The 17,757-nt window shown below is 46.7% G+C and overlaps 1 protein-coding gene across 1 annotated transcript in view; it reads right to left on the bottom strand.

Moving 5' to 3' along the window:
• DKKL1 (dickkopf like acrosomal protein 1) overlaps window positions 1–17,757 on the bottom strand; it is a 768,700-nt gene that overhangs the window by 576,811 nt on the left and 174,132 nt on the right. The window contains exon 2 of the mRNA XM_069200815.1: window positions 16,901–17,038. Within this exon, the coding sequence (XP_069056916.1) occupies window positions 16,901–17,038 (138 nt within the window). The remainder of the gene's footprint in view (window positions 1–16,900; window positions 17,039–17,757) is intronic.

Below are 17,757 nucleotides of genomic sequence, written 5' to 3'. Positions count from 1 at the left end.
CGTGATTTAAAGCAATCCTTAACAGCCAGGGTTATAGGTACGGGTCGTGGTTGGCTAGCCCACCTATATGGAGTACAGAGAGCACTTAATAACTTGCCTAGAAGGTCACTGGGGGGTCGTACTTCATATGAGTGCCTCTTTGGAACACGAATGTATGTTCCTGATCTAGATGGTCCTGGTGTGGAGGCGGCAGATACGCCCTTTGACATAAATGATCGTGTCAGTGTTTTGCAGGATTTACAACAGTTCCGTGAAGATAACTCTTCTGCCTGTGCTGCCTCCTCAGGAATTAAGGATGAGCCAGTAACACCTACTGGCTGGATACCCAGGATTGGGGATCTAGTGCGTGAAAAGGTCGCAGTTAAAAAAGAATTTGGTCCTTCTTATCGAGCACCTGTCCCTGTGTTGGGAGTTAGCGGCACAAGAACTGTGATTTTACCGCCGCTCCGAGGGGCCAAAGGAAATTGCTTTGTTTCCATTGATAATGTCAAGTTACAACATGTGGCTGATTCTGCACAGCAGACCAAGAGGGACACCCAGTAGTTCCGGAATCCCTCTCACTACTGGGGAAGAAGTCCCGCTGCAGGTGATTTACACCGAAACTGTTTCCTCTCCGAGCTTGGGGAGGGTGGATGATGATCTTGCGATTGTTCCACCGACGACGATTAATATGGAATCTTTTGATCAACTTGCTGTACGTTCTACTGATGTTTCTGAACATGTGGTCTATAGCGTGCCACGGCGAGAGCCTCCATCTGCTTCTATGTTCACAGTTGCGCCTTTTGCTAGAACTGCCTCTGGCTGCTTCAACAACGCTGATGCTGATGTGTCCGGCTCCTCGTCCTCGATGTCTTCTATCCACGGTCCACGTCGGATGCTGGATTGGCTTAAACGCACATATTTTGTTTTTCCTTGGAACTATTTGTGGCTGTTTTTGGCAGTGATGACTCTTTTATTGTGGTTGGGATTTGTGGTTACTTTTTTTCTGATAATACATGGTCATTTTCTTCCTGATCGATCTGACATTGAGCACGTGGAGACTGTGTTAAATCGCATTTTTCGTCTCATATGGTTCGAAGAGACTTGTCCACAGTAAACATTTCTGCTATACCAATTCCGGATGGGATTGTGTGGGATAAAGTAATGTTTGATATATATGGTCCCACTGAATTGATTCAAATACCGTATGTCCTCAAATTATAAATGAATGATATTGTTATACCTGGCATTGTTTCTGATGATTGGGATGTGAAGACAGTAGATTCTATGCTAACGGATTTGCAATATTATACTGTCTATGACGATGAAGATGCTTACCAATTTAGAGATAATCATGGTGACATGTTTTGCTACAACTATTATGGACACCACTTTATTCATAAAGCTAGTAGCCCTAAGTCCATATTTAATTATGTGCAATGGGATTTTCCTCAATGACACAGTACAACAGACTAGCTGTTTGGGCTTAGCGACAATTAGAGAGTTGACTTTGCCTAGTATACCTGTCCCTTCTAAATTGAGAGATTGGCAACATTATGTGAATGCTACCTTTAGTGAATTTACACATTGGGTCCAGAATGGTACGCTTAACATTTCATCGTTACATCCAGGCGGGTGGTTATTATGGCCTGTAGACACTAATGTGTGTCATCAACGTTTTGTCACCTCTTCAGGGGGGTTCAGGACTAGTAGGGCAGACCCTTGTTACATTTCACCAGAACATGCTGATATTATAACTACATACAGTGTGGGGAAGCTTTGTCAGCAATGGTTGAAGTCATCCACGCTGGATGCAGTTAAGTCACATCTCACGTTACTGTCTAATGATACTGATTTACAAGATTTTTTGTCGGGTCTCAGAGTACCACGGAAGAAAAGGTTCTTATACGAAGTTTATAATGAGATTTGGAAGCTTTCACAACAAGAGGCTGCAGCCCGGTTGAGGCAGATTGATCAGGAAAACCTGATGCAGACTTTGGGGGTCATTCTGACCCTGGCGGTCGGCGGTGAAGCGGCGGTAAGACCGCCAACAGGCTGGCGGTCTTTTTTCATGTATTCTGACCATGGCGGTTACCGCCATGGTCAGCCGCCGCTTCACTGTTCCGACCGCCACGGCGGTAACGACCGCCGGGCTGGAGACCTGGGTCTCCAGCACGGCGGTCGTCACATACCGCAGGCGGTATTCCAACCCGCCTGACCCCGGCTTACCGCCATGGATTTCATGCGGTTGGGGACCGCCATGCAATCCATGGCGGTAAGCACTATCAGTGCCAGGGAATCCCTTCCCTGGCACTGATAGGGGTCTCCCCCACCCCCAACCCCCACCCCGACTCCCTCCCCTACCCCCCCACCACCCCTGCCACCCCCAAAAGGTTGCAGGACCCCCGTCTCCCACCCCGCTCTCCAACATATACACACACATACACACATACAGGCACGCATTCATGCACATACACACACACCCCCGCATTCATGCACGCATTCATGCACATACACACCCCCCCGCATTCATGCACATACACACCCCCCCCGCATTCATGCACGCATTCATGCACATACACACCCCCCCCGCATTCATGCACGCATTCATGCACATACACACACCCCCGCATTCATGCACATACACACCCCCCCCGCATTCATGCACGCATTCACACGCCCCCTCAATATACACACACGCACACCCCCATGCACGCACACAACTCACAACACCCCCAGCTCCCCCCTTCCCTAGCGGACGATCACCTTACCTGTTCCTGGTGATCCTCCGGGAGGGAACGGGCAGCTCCGCCGACACCGACACACCAACAGAACACCGCCACAGCGAATCACAGGTCGTGATTCGCTGGGCGGTGTTCTGTTGGCGTGGCGGTGGAGGTGGAGCTACCTCCACTTCCCCGCCTGCCGCCAGTATGGCTGTTGGCGGCTCTTCGTCCGGAAACGGGCGGAGCGCTGCCAACAGTCAGAATGGCCCATGCGGAAGACCGCCAGCACTGGCGGTCTTCCGTACGGCGGTCCCTCAGCGGTCTATTGAAAAGACCGCCGAGGTCGGAATGACCCCCTTTGTCTGTTGTTGATAATGGCATGCATACCCTTTCTGACCGTGTTTACACAATTGAAAGCATTGTTTCCTCTGCCATTGACATTATTAAATCGGACATGTCTTCTTTATATCATGGGCAGAGTCAGACGTGGTCCATCATGCAGCTGGGTTGGACTCTTCAGACCTTGAAGGCGGGTCGCGTTCCATGGCAGCACGTTCGTGACAGAGAGATCTTTATCTCTTTTAATTTGACTTGTCAGGAACAACTGATGGCTAAAAAGGAAGCAACATATGTTATGTTGAATATTGAGAAATTAGAGAAACTGCCTTTCACGGTAGCTGAGATTCCGTCAGCTGAGTGGTTGATTCATGGGGTTATTAATTTGCCTATCTCCACTTTGCAATTTACTTCGTGTTTGAAGCACATTCCGGTGGGTAGATATGAACTATTGGGAGACAGTTACATACACGAGGTGTGGGAGCTACCCTTTCAGTACAGATGTGTTAATGGTTTGAGGGAGGTTTTTCTTAGCGGCAGCGAATGCGAAGCTTCTGTCAGCCATTCAATGGTTTGTAAACAGCTGTCCTTGTACGGGGTGTGTAACGCTTCGATTGCTAACTTAGCTTGTTATCTGAAGGGAGTTCCAGTACCAGTTATTAAAAACACTTTCCAGGTGCTTTCTAACGGCAGTTACGTTGTTCTTACCAGCGAACGTTGCTGTGGCATGCGTGCCGGAATAGTTTACATCGTCGTTGTCAACAAGGCCGTTACGTGCTGCGGGAATGTGTTGTTTCCCCCCATTCAAATTAGGGAGGTAGCAGACATCTGGCCTCATATTGCTACTTCCAAGGTTGATTTCGACAAGTTGAGTCGGCTAAAAGCTTTATTGTTTCAAAAGCATGTGGCCCTTACATCTGCTAGCGAGACCTACGCACTTCAAGTGGCAAGGTCATCGGTGGAGATACAGTCCCTTTTGAATACTAACTTTCCAAGTCACTTCGGTGAACTTGTGGGACGTATATTTAATGCATCCAGCACTGCTGGTATTGCACATTTTTTCAAAGCCGTTGGTGTTGGTTTTACTCACACCTTCTCTTCCATATTCGGTTTGATACCTTCGGCTATACATTCTATTTTCGGAAGCATTTTTGGGGGTTTCCCGATTACTTTAGCTTTATTGGCTGGAGTTTTGCTGTTGTTGCTATTTTTTTCGCAATGGCTGTCCCGTCACGACAAGATCCTGTATTACTGCTCCCGTCAGCGCAGCTGTGTCGTGAACGCATGATGCAGCATTTTGGAGCAACACTCGTGGGACATTTGGAGTGTGACTGGTCTCTGTCATTTAGACCGGTTTTGGATTGTGTGCAACCCGTGTTTTGATGCCTTTGGTGCTCGTTTGAACATGCACTGGCTCTCTGTCTCTCACTGCAGCGCTCTCCAATGGTCGATACTGATCTGTTGATGTTCCCGATTAGGGTTCATTCCCAGACTTGTACACTACGGATGCGCTTGCTTCGTGAGGCGGTTTATGAGATTCCCTTCCTGGAGGAAGATGGTATTGTCTCTTTCATAGGCTCTGCACGGGGTGCCGCCCTGAATGGTTTTGGGGCTTTGGACCACACCTGCTCCATGGTACTTTGTGGCGTGGCTCTTCCGGTATTAACATATATCGAAGTGGAGGAACTCCTGCGTTCTGTTGCTTCTGTTTGACGATTGGATTTTTTTTTTTTTCCTTTTTACGAAATTGACACAATATTGGATTTGGTTTTATGGTCACATGTTTCCTAAATTTATGACTTTGTTGTCTTCTCACCTTGTCGAAATATATGATTTTTATATTGTTTATTTCTGGGGCATCGTTTGATATTATTGGAACCACTTGCTACTGACAAGGGGAGGGTGTAGTGTGGTCAGTTTTACGTATTCGTTGCGCTTTAGCTTCAGGCTTTAGGCCTTTATGCACTTTGCCCTGAATATATTTTATTCATTTGCTGACAGCTTAGAGCCTCTGTGCACTTTGCTCTACATGCTTTTTATTAGGCTTCGTACTGTTATTTTTCGAATAGCCAGTTCTACGGTGTTGTTTTGTTATTCATATCACGCTGTTTTGCCTACTTCAGCACTGGAGTTCTCCATAACATTTACTCTGTGCTTCAGTCAAGGATACAGTCTGGTACATTGCCGATAGACGTGGTAGGAGTTTAGACTTGGCATTCCTGCGTAGGGACATTTTGTGATCACGATGACATGTTAGTTATAAAATCACTTCCTTGTCCCAATACACGCAAGAGGGAGATTCCGACCAGGGAACCACAACTAGACGCTGACTGCCTCGTTGCAGATGCTGAACCAAGATCACAGGTCATTGCTCAGGTATGAGGGCTGATGTCTCCACAGTGATCCTAATAGGCAAGCTAGAAGCTTAACATGCTGTGCTCTAAATAGAACAAGCAGAGGGAGAGTAGAAACTGTTAGACAATATGATAGCTTTGTTCTTATGTTTTACTCTCCTGGTGACTATTTCAATCCTACTGTGTAGTATCGTTCTGGTTATTGTGGCTCACGCCTTAATATCTAAAATACAGTCGTTTTATTAAAACATTATATAAAACTTATACTGTCTTTGTCATTTGTATATGAGATCATATTGTAAATAAGAGAGTTGGTTTGGATCTGAGTAACCACGACTTCCCTGAGAAGTTCCAAAGATGTCATGCGCTCGGCTGCCAAATTATTCCTTCCACATGGGAGAAATAAGGCACTCCTAGTTAGCCGGAGCAAAAACCGGATTTAGGGTGACAGAGTTCTTTACACGTGGGTCAGACTCAGTCCCCCACACCGTTATCGATCCTGCTGCCTAGAAATCCAGTAGTCTCATTTAGAATAATGAGAGCCCATGCGACAAGAGGATAGGCTAGCAACACCTGAAGGAGCCTATCAGAAGGAGTCTCTGATGTCACCTGCTGGCCCTGGCCACTCAGAGCAGTCCAGTGTGCCAGCAGCACCTCTGTTTCCAAGATGGCAGAGGTCTGGAGCACACTGGAGGAGCTCTGGGCACCTCCCAGGGGAGGTGCAGGTCAGGGGAGTGGCCACTCCCCTTTCCTTTGTCCAGTTTCACGCCAGAGCAGGGCTGAGGGATCCCTGAACCGGTGTAGACTGGCTTATGCAGAGGTGGGCACCATCTGTGCCCATCAAAGCATTTCCAGAGGCTGGGGGAGGCTACTCCTCCCCAGCCCTGACACCTTATTCCAAAGGGAGAGGGTGTAACACCCTCTCTCTGAGGAAGTCCTTTGTTCTGCCTTCCTGGGCCAAGCCTGGCTGGACCCCAGGAGGGCAGAAACCTGTCTGAGGGGTTGGCAGCAGCAGCAGCTGCAGCGAAACCCCGGGAAAGGTAGTTTGGCAGTACCCGGGTCTGTGCTAGAGACCCGGGGAATCATGGGATTGTCTCCCCAATACCAGGATGGCATTGGTGGGGCAATTCCATTATCTTAGACATGTTACATGGCCATATTCGGAGTTACCATTGTGAAGCTATACATAGGTAGTGACCTATGTATAGTGCACGCGTGTAATGGTGTCCCCGCACTCACAAAGTCCGGGGAATTGGCCCTGAACAATGTGGGGGCTCCTTGGCTAGTGCCAGGGTGCCCACACACTAAGTAACTTAGCACCCAACCTTTACCAGGTAAAGGTTAGACATATAGGTGACTTATAAGTTACTTAAGTGCAGTGTAAAATGGCTGTGAAATAACGTGGACGTTATTTCACTCAGGCTGCAGTGGCAGGCCTGTGTAAGAATTGTCAGAGCTCCCTATAGGTGGCAAAAGAAATGCTGCATCCCATAGGGATCTCCTGGAACCCCAATACCCTGGGTACCTCAGTACCATATACTAGGGAATTATAAGGGTGTTCCAGTATGCCAATGTAAATTGGTAAAATTGGTCACTAGCCTGTTAGTGACAATTTGGAAAGAAATGAGAGAGCATAACCACTGAGGTTCTGATTAGCAGAGCCTCAGTGAGACAGTTAGTCATAACACAGGTAACACATACAGGGCACACTTATGAGCACTGGGGCCCTGGCTGGCAGGGTCCCAGTGACACATACAACTAAAACAACATATATACAGTGAAATATGGGGGTAACATGCCAGGCAAGATGGTACTTTCCTACACAACCCCCCCCACCAAACGAAGGACAATAAGACTAGCCATGACCTGATGAGTCTTCATTGTCTAAGTGGAAATATCTGGAGAGTCCATCTGCATTGGAGTAGGTACTCCCAGGTCTATGTTCCACTGTATAATCCATTCCCTGTAGGGATATGGACCACCTCAATAATTTAGGGTTTTCACCTTTCATTTGTTTTAGGCAAAGTAGAGGTTTGTGGTCTGTCTGAACAATGAAGTGAGTGCCAAACAGGTATGGCCTCAACTTCTTCAGTGCCCAGACCACAGCAAAGGCCTCCCTCTCTATGGCAGACCAATGCTTTTCTCTAGGGGTCAACCTCCTGCTGATAAAAGCAACAGGTTGATCCTGGCCCTCAGAATTAAGTTGTGATAAGACTGCCCCTACCCCTAATTCAGATGTATCAGTTTGGACAATGAATTTTTTGGAGTAACAGGGGCTTTTCAGGACAGGTGCAGAGCACATGGCCTGCTTCAGCTCCTCAAAAGCTTTCTGACAGCTAGCTGTCCACAATACCTTTTTAGGCATTGTTTTAGATGTGAGGTCATTAAGAGGGGCTGCAATGGAGCCATAGTTCTCTATGAACCTCCTGTAATACCCAGTGAGGCCTAAGAAGGCTCTCACTTGGGTCTGAGTTGTAGGGGGAACCCAATCTATAATAGTTTGGATTTTCCCCTGAAGTGGTGCAATCTGTTCTCCACCTACCAGGTGTCCCAGATACACCACCATCCCCTGCCCTATCCGGCACTTTGAAGCCTTGATAGTGAGGCCTGCCTTTTGCAGGGCCTCCAAAACTTTCCATAGGTGGACCAGGTGATCATCCCAGCTGGAGCTAAAGACAGCTATATCATCTAGATATGCTGCACTAAAAGCTTCCAGCCCTTGCAGGACTGTATTCACCAACCTCTGAAAGTGGCAGGTGCATTTTTCAATCCAAAAGGCATTACTGTGAATTGGTAATGACCTCCAATGGTTGAAAATGCTGTTTTTGCTTTTGCATCTTCTGATAACTTGATCTGCCAATACCCTGCAGTCAAATCAAAAGTGCTTAGATACTTGGCAGATGCCAGTGTATCTATTGGCTCATCTGCCCTGGGTATAGGGTGAGCATCAGTTTTGGTTACCTGGTTGAGACCTCTATAGTCTACACAAAACCGCATTTCCTTCTTTCCATCCTTGGAATGAGGTTTTGGTACAAGTACCACAGGAGAGGCCCATGGACTTTCAGAGTGCTCAACCACTCCCAGTTCAAGCATTTTCTGTACTTCTTGCTTTATGCAGTCTCTGACATGGTCAGGCTGCCTATAGATCTTACTTTTGACAGGCAAGCTGTCTCCAGTATCTATAGTGTGCTCACACCAAGAAGTGGTGCCTGGCACAGTAGAGAAGAGTTCAGAAAACTGACCCAGGAGATTTATGCAGTGGTCTTTCTGCTCAGCAGTAAGACAATCTGCCAAAACTACACCTTCCACTAGAGCATCTTGTTCTGTGGAAGAGAAGAGATCAGGGAGAGGGTCACTCTCTTCTTCCTGTCCCTCATCTGTTGCCATGAGCAGGGTGAGATCAGCCCTGTCATAGTAGGGTTTCAGGCGATTGACATGGAGCACCCTAAGGGGACTCCTGGCAGTGCCTAAGTCAACTAAGTAGGTGACTTCTCCCTTCTTTTCAACAATTATGTGGGGTCCACTCCATTTGTCTTGGAGTGCTCTTGGGGCCACCGGCTCCAAGACCCACACTTTCTGCCCTGGTTGGTACTGAACCAAAACAGCCTTCTGGTCATGCCATTGTTTTTGGAGCTCTTGGCTGGCCTGAAGGTTTTTACTGGCCTTTTTCATGTACTCAGCCATCCTAGATCTTAGGCCTAGTACATAGTCCACTATGTCTTGCTTTGGAGCTTTTAAAGGTTGTTCCCAACCCTCCTTAACAAGTGTTAGAGGACTTATCACAGGGTGTCCAAATAGAAGTTCAAAGGGGCTGAAGCCCACTCCTTTTTGGGGTACCTCCCTGTAAGCAAAAAGGAGGCAAGGTAATAGGATATCCCATCTCCTGTGGAGTTTTTCAGGGAGTCCCATGATCATGCCTTTGAGAGTTTTGTTACATCTCTCAACCAGTCCATTTGTTTGTGGATGATAGGGTGTGGTGAACTTGTATGTCACACCACATTCCTTCCACATGGCCTTTAAGTAAGCAGACATGAAACTGCTTCCCCTGTCTGATACCACCTCTTTTGGGAAGCCCACCCTGGAAAAGATTCCCAGGAGGGCCTTTGCCACTGCAGGAGCTGTAGTGGTCCTTAGAGGAATTGCTTCAGGATATCTGGTGGCATGGTCCACTACCACCAAGATAAACCTATTGCCTGAAGCAGTAGGAGGGTCAAGGGGGCCAACTATGTCAACCCATACCCTTTCAAAGGGAACCCCAACCACAGGCAGTGGGATAAGGGGTGCCATTGGAGTGCCACCTGTCTTGCCACTGGCTTGACAGTTTTCACAGGACTTACAAAATTCCTTTGAGTCCTCTGACATTCTAGGCCAATGAAACAAGGGGACAAGCCTGTCCCAAGTTTTCATTTGCCCCAAATGTCCAGCTAAGGGAATGTCGTGGGCTAGAGTTAGGAGGAACTTTCTGTACTCCTGAGGAATCACCAATCTCCTGGCAGCTCCAGGTTTTGGATCCCTTGCTTCAGTGTACAAGAGGTTGTCCTCCCAGTAAACTCTGTGAGAGTCACTGACATCCCCATTTGCTTGTTTGACAGCTTGCTGCCTTAGACGCTCTAGTGTGGAACAGGTATGCTGTGTCACACTCAGCTCCTCAATGGCAGGCCCCCCTTCACCCAAAAGCTCAGCAGTGTCTGCTTCCAGCTCCTCTGGTGTAGGTTCTGCACAGGTTGGAAATTCTTCTTCCTCAGAAGTTGAATCCACTGTAGAGGGAGGGATAGTAGGTAGTGATTTACCTTTACTAACCCTAGCTTTAGGGAGCACTTGGTCCATTCTTCCAGGATCCAAGTCACCCTGTCCTTTTTGCTTTTTGGCCTGAGCCCTGGTTAAAGCAAAAATATGCCCTGGAATGCCCAGCATTGCTGCATGAGCCTCCAACTCCACATCTGACCAAGCCGATGTCTCTAAATCATTTCCTAGTAGACAGTCTACAGGTAAATCTGAGGCAACCACAACTTTCTTTGGACCAGTAACCCCCCCCAGTTGAGATTTACAACAGCCATGGGGTGGCTAAGTGTGTTGTTATGAGCATCGGTTACTTGGTACTGGTGACCAAGTAGGTGTTGTTCAGGGTGGACCAGTTTCTCTATTACCATTGTAACACTGGCACCTGTGTCCCTGTAGGCCTGAACCTCAACACCATTTATTAGGGGTAGTTGCTTGTACTTATCCATGTTAAGGGGACAAGCAACCAAGGTGGCTAAATCAATAGCCCCCTCAGAGACTAACACATCCTCTGTGGTCTCCCTAATCAGACCAACCCCAACTAAGTTACCAAAAGTGAGCCCAGCTACTCCCTTGGATTGGCTATTAGTAGGTTTGCTCCCACCACCACTGCTATTACTAGGGGCACTAGGTGTAGCAGCAGGGGTTGTAGTGGTAGGAGGCTTGGTGCTTTTCTTTGGGCAACTGGGATCAGTTGTCCAATGGCCTTTTATTTTACATAAATAGCACCATGGTTTCTTTTCTTTGTTTTGATTTGAAGAGGATTTGGGCCCACCACCCCCACCAGAGTGTTTTTGTGGGCCTGATGAAGACTCATTTTTAGATTTGTCCCCACCCTTGTCAGAAGACTTACCATCCTTCTTCTTGCCATCTTTGTCACCCCCTGTATGAACTTTTCTGTTCACCCTTGTTCTGACCCATTTGTCTGCCTTCTTTCCCAATTCTTGGGGAGAGGTCAGATCAGAGTCCACCAGGTACTGGTGTAACAAATCAGACACACAATTATTAAGAATATGCTCTCTCAGGATTAAGTTATACAGGCTTTCATAGTCAGCAACTTTACTGCCATGTAACCACCCCTCCAAGGCCTTCACTGAATGGTCAACAAAGTCTACCCAGTCTTGTGAAGACTCCTTTTTGGTTTCTCTGAACTTCATCCTGTACTGTTCAGTGGTTAAGCCATAACCATCTAGGAGTGCATTCTTAAGAACTTTAAAATTATTGGCCTCACTTTCTTTTACAGTAAGGAGCCTATCCCTACCCTTTCCACTGAAAGATAGCCATAGGATAGCAGCCCACTGCCTTTGAGGGACCTCCTGTACAACACAGGCCCTCTCAAGTGCAGCAAACCACTTGTTAATGTCATCCCCCTCCTTGTAAGGGGGAACTATCTTGTGCAGATTCCTAGAATCATGCTCTTTTGCAGGATGATTATTTGGAATACTGCTGCTGCCACCATGGGTTTCTAAACCCAATTTCTGTCTTTCTCTTTCTATTTCCAAGGACTGCCTATCTAAATCCAGCTGTTGCTTCTTGAGCTTCAGCCTGGATTGTTCCACTCTCAATCTATTGAGCTCCCTTTCTAACACTCTGTCATCAGGGTGGGTGGGTAGGGCATGTCTTGAAACAGAGGAATGGTGAGAATGAACAGAAGGAGACCTGGCCCTTACAGATGGCACACTAACATTCTGGCCTACAGAAGTGACACTTCTACTGTGATGAGAAGCAACACTATTACTGTGATGTGAACCAACACTTTTACTGTGATGTGAATTCACATCAGTACCAGCTATGCTAGGTGGCCTGCTAAGGGGCAGGTTGGAAAGATTCCCTCCCAAATATTTTGCTAGGGGTGCCCCAGAATCAGAGTGGGAACCATCAGCTAATTTCTCACCAGAAGTGCCAACAAAAGTCTTGTCTTGTTCAACTAGCATGTTAACTAATAGTTCTCTAGAGAGATTCTTCCCTACCCCTAAACCTCTTTCTACACAGAGACTCCTTGCTGCCTTCCAGCTAAGGTGGTCATAAGCAGTCTTGGACAGATCAACAGTTTGGCCTGTGCCAGACATTTTAGAAAGTGTTTAAGGGATAGAAAAAGAAAGAAAAAGTTTTTAGATCTTTTTAAAGAACAGAAAAAAAACTTTTAAAACTTTTTAAGAACTTTTTGAAAGTTTTAGAGGTACTTTTCAGCACTTAGAAAAGAAGTGAGAGAAGAAAAGCAAAACTTTTTGGTTAGGTGTACATACACTGAACTTGTTTTGTATATTTTTCTCTTATGAAAAGTACAATGACAAAAGTGGTAAGTAGTTGCAAAGTACTTATCCCACCGCTGCACAACCAATGTAGGAGGCTGGACTGGCTTGTAGTGAGAACCAAGGGGTACTTCCACCTTGCACCAGGCCCAGGTATCCCTTATTAGTGTATAGGGGTGTCTAGCAGCTTAGGCTGATAGAAAAAGGTAGCTTAGCAGAGCAGCTTAGGCTGAACTAGGAGACGAGTGAAGCTCCTACAGTACCACTAGTGTCATATGCACAATATCATAAGAAAACACAATACACAGATATACTAAAAGGAATGGTTTCTTACCTGTATCTCCAGTTCTCTCGTAGGGGTATTTCCATGATAGTCATAAGCACTGAATAGTTCCGCGCGCCTGCGGGGACCCCGGAGCACTGGTGTGAAGTATAACAAATGTTTTGTTTCTTCATGTCAGGTTACAAGCCTCCAAAAAAGTACTGAGGCAACTGCCTTTTGCTGTGCATGATGGGAAACAGGAAGACTTTACTTTCTTAAAGGCACAGCTCTATTTTCATTCTGTATAATGGCAGCCTATGGGCTACACTGCCCTGCATTGTTTTATTCTCATGAGAGGTGTAAATAAAATATGAGAATGTATTTGTTAATATATTTATAAAATAAATAGATGTTTAAACGTGAATTTACACTATAACTGTTTTTTCTTTTAACAATTTGGCCTGTGTAGCTGTTCACATAGGCTGCACAGTGTTATTCTTAAGTGTTTTTTGACAAACCTTTTTTCAAAGGGTTGGTATTTGCACTTAAGAATATACTTCACACCAGTGCTCCGGGGTCCCCGCAGGCGCGCAGAACTATTCAGTGCTTATGACTATACATGGAAATCCCCTACGAGAGAAATAAAGGTACTTTATTTTTATGACAATATGCCAAAAGTATCTCAGTGAGTACCCTCAGTATGAGGATAGCAAATATACACAAGATATATGTACACAATACCAAAATATGCAGTAATAGCAATAGAAAACAGTGCAAACAATGTATAGTCACAATAGAATGCAATGGGGGCACATAGGGATAGGGGCAACACAAACCATATACTCTAGAAGTGGAATGCGAACCACGAATGGACCCCAAACCTATGTGACCTCGTAGAGGGTCGCTGGGACTGTAAGAAAACAGTGAGGGTTAGAAAAATAGCCCACCCTAAGACTCTGAAAAGTGGGTGCAAAGTGCACCTAAGTTCCCCAAAGAGCACAGAAGTCGTGATAGGGGAATTCTGCAGGAAAGACCAACACCAGCAATGCAACAACGATGGATTTACAGACGAGGGTACCTGTGGAACAAGGGAACCAAGTCCAAAAGTCACGATCAAGTCGGGAGTGGGCAGATGCCCAGGAAATGCCAGCTGTGGATGCAAAGAAGCTGCCACCGGATGGTAGAAGCTGAGGATTCTGTACGAACGACAAGGGCTAGAAACTTCCCCTTTGGAGGATGGATGTCCCACGTCGTGAAGAGTTGTACAGAAGTGTTTTCCCGCAGAAAGACCGCAAACAAGCCTTGCTAGCTGCAAGGGTCGCGGTTAGGGTTTTTGGATGCTGCTGTGGCCCAGGAGGGACCAGGATGTCGCCAATTGCGTGAGGAGACAGAGGGGGCGCCCAGCAAGAGAAGGAGCCCACTCAGAAGCAAGCAGCACCCGCAGAAGTGCCGGAACAGGCACTACGAAGTGGAGTGAATCGGTGCTCACCCGAAGTTGCACAAGAGAGTCCCACACCGCCGGAGGACAACTCAGGAGGTCGTGCAATGCAGGTTAGAGTGCCGGGGACCCAGGCTTGGCTGTGCACGAAGGAAATCCTCGGTGAGTGCACAGGAGCCGGAGTAGCTGCAAAACATGCGGTTCCCAGCAATGCAGTCTGGCGTGGGGGGGCAAGGACTTACCTCCACCAAACTTGGACTGAAGAGTCACTGGACTGTGGGAGTCACTTGGACAGAGTTGCTGAGTTCAAGGGACCTCGCTCATCGTGCTGAGAGGAGACATAGAGGACCGGTGATGCAGTTCTTTGGTGCCTGCGGTTGCAGGGGGAAGATTCTGTCGACCCACGGGAGATTTCTTCGGAGCTTCTAGTGCAGAGAGGAGGCAGACTACCCCCACAGCATGCACCACCAGGAAAACAGTCGAGAAGGCGGCAGGATCAGTGTTACAAGGTCGCAGTAGTCGTCTTTTGCTACTTTGTTGCAGTTTTGCAGGCTTCCAGCGCGGTCAGCAGTCGATTCCTTGGCAGAAGGTGAAGAGAGAGATGCAGAGGAACTCTGATGCGCTCTTGCATTCGTTATCTAAGGAATTCCCCAAAGCAGAGACCCTAAATAGCCAGAAAAGGAGGTTTGGCTACTTAGGAGAGAGGATAGGCTAGCAACACCTGAAGGAGCCTATCAGAAGGAGTCTCTGACGTCACCTGCTGGCCCTGGCCACTCAGAGCAGTCCAGAGTGCCAGCAGCACCTCTGTTTCCAAGATGGCAGAGGTCTGGAGCACACTGGAGGAGCTCTGGGCACCTCCCAGGGGAGGTGCAGGTCAGGGGAGTGGTCACTCCCCTTTCCTTTGACCAGTTTCGCGCCAGAGCAGGGCTGAGGGATCCCTGAACCGGTGTAGACTGGCTTATGCAGAGAAGGGCACCATCTGTGCCCATCAAAGCATTTCCAGAGGCTGGGGGAGGCTACTCCTCCCCAGCCCTGACACCTTATTCCAAAGGGAGAGGGTGTAACACCCTCTCTCTGAGGAAGTCCTTTGTTCTGCCTTCCTGGGCCAAGCCTGGCTGGACCCCAGGAGGGCAGAAACCTGTCTGAGGGGTTGGCAGCAGCTGCAGTGAAACCCCGGGAAAGGTAGTTTGGCAGTACCCGGGTCTGTGCTAGAGACCCGGGGAATCATGGGATTGTCTCCCCAATACCAGGATGGCATTGGTGGGGCAATTCCATGATCTTAGACATGTTACATGGCCATATTCGGAGTTACCATTGTGAAGCTATACATAGGTAGTGACCTATGTATAGTGCACGCGTGTAATGGTGTCCCCGCACTCACAAAGTCCGGGGAATTGGCCCTGAACAATGTGGGGGCACCTTGGTTAGTGCCAGGGTGCCCACACACTAAGTTACTTAGCACCCAACCTTTACCAGGTAAAGGTTAGACATATAGGTGACTTATAAGTTACTTAAGTGCAGTGTAAAATGGCTGTGAAATAACGTGGACGTTATTTCACTCAGGCTGCAGTGGCAGGCCTGTGTAAGAATTGTCAGAGCTCCCTATGGGTGGCAAAAGAAATGCTGCAGCCCATAGGGATCTCCTGGAACCCCAATACCCTGGGTACCTCAGTACCATATACTAGGGAATTATAAGGGTGTTCCAGTATGCCAATGTAAATTGGTAAAATTGTTCACTAGCCTGTTAGTGACAAGTTGGAAAGAAATGAGAGAGCATAACCACTGAGGTTCTGATTAGCAGAGCCTCAGTGAGACAGTTAGTCATAACACAGGTAACACATACAGGGCACACTTATGAGCACTGGGGCCCTGGCTGGCAGGGTCCCAGTGACACATACAACTAAAACAACATATATACAGTGAAATATGGGGGTAACATGCCAGGCAAGATGGTACTTTCCTACACTACCACAGAGGTGTTCACAGAGTGAGATGGCCACAGACTGGGTTGGGTTACTCGTAGACAGTCCTTGTCTTATGAAGCAAGGTGATCTGCAGAGTAATTACTATTTCATTTAAACTATTTCAAGCTCTAGGTAGGATCCTTTGACATGTGCATTCAAAAGGACAAAGTACAGTGTTGTGTTCTCCTCATAATGGACAATGTCTTGGTGGTCTACTATGTCAGCCAACTGAGAGGGACTAGATGCAAGATGTTGGGGAAGGTGGTCTTTTGGTACCTCTTCCTGGATAAGGATGTCAGTTATCAAAGAACATAACCCTGGGAGGACTGATGTGCTGGCTTCCTGGAACTAATGATCCCTTCAGGACCTCTTCTGAGCCTGCTTCCCTGTCCATGAGGTTGGGCTTCATGACTACTGACCTGTTTGCTTCTTGCCTCAACATGCAGATCCCAGTTTTAACAGCTGTAGATTGAACCTAGATGCTACAGCCTTCAATGCGTTCTTTTAGGAGTAGAGCGTTAGATTAAACTGCAGTTTTCCTTCATTCATAATAATGTTAATGGAAGCTCGATCAGGAGAAACTGGCAGACCTAGTGCTATTGACTATGATACAGACGACACAGGCATTTATTAGGTTTTTAATCAAAGCTTTATAGGTAAAATACGGTCTGCATTGAGTACAGAAGTTAACTAGCCTGAATTTGAATTCAGTTTTTTCTAATGGTGGAATAGCCAGAATATTGCCCCAAAGGCTCTCATAGGAAGGTGCAATTCTGAACACCGAGGTTCTCAGACAAGCCTTGGTTTTACCTTGTCAATCTTGCGATGGCTGTAGATGGTGCCGTTGCCAACCTCGTGCTCATCTTCTTCTTCAGTATGGTAGTTTGGTGGGAGCTGTTTGTAGTCCAGAGGGTTATCAAGCTCACCAAGTTCTTTGCCAGTACCAGCCTGCAAACAATTTAAAAACAGTGACACATTGATGTTACCTAACGGAAATGCAATTGCAAACAGACATACAACATATCAAAAAGAAGAGCACGGTCTACATTCTTGACACAGAGAATTCCAGAAGGAACTTTCATGCAGCCATATTTGAAGAAATAAAGATAAGCTACTTATTTGCAATTGCAGTTCTCCATCATGGGTTTGTTACATCCATAACAATTACAGTATTCCTACAATAAGAGAAGGCTACCCAGGCATTTTTAAATCATTTAGAAAGTTGATAGCCACTTTTTGAAACTCTGTGCCAATTCTTTATAAAACCCTCAAAACATCATGTTTTCGCGTGCTTCAGATACTTATGTAAAAGGCATTTAAATTACCTAACCTTTAGCTGAACTTGGCTCTCTGTATAAGAAATCTGGCTGGAACAAGCTGAAATATGGACCCGCAAGTGACAGCCGGTCTCATAACTGAGTTGTTAAAACCACATAATCAAAGCAAAAATTAAAACATTTTGGTACTACCATACTGAGCTTTTCTGTCCAAAACTTCACGCTGCAGCAGTACTTTATCTCAATTCATACTATATTTTTTATTTTCAAACACTTTCAATATTTGAAAAACCATTCAATAGACGTTATAGTTTATGTATATGGTTCCTGTGTTAGATGTGAAATATCAGACTGAGCTACAATACAAACAGAAGAATCTTTTTCAGGTAG

Source organism: Pleurodeles waltl, chromosome 7 (genome assembly GCF_031143425.1).
Source record: "Pleurodeles waltl isolate 20211129_DDA chromosome 7, aPleWal1.hap1.20221129, whole genome shotgun sequence".
In the NCBI taxonomy this organism is placed as follows: Eukaryota; Metazoa; Chordata; class Amphibia; order Caudata; family Salamandridae; genus Pleurodeles; species Pleurodeles waltl.
Note: the sequence above shows the minus strand (reverse complement) of the source record. Positions and strands in the feature narration are given on the sequence as shown.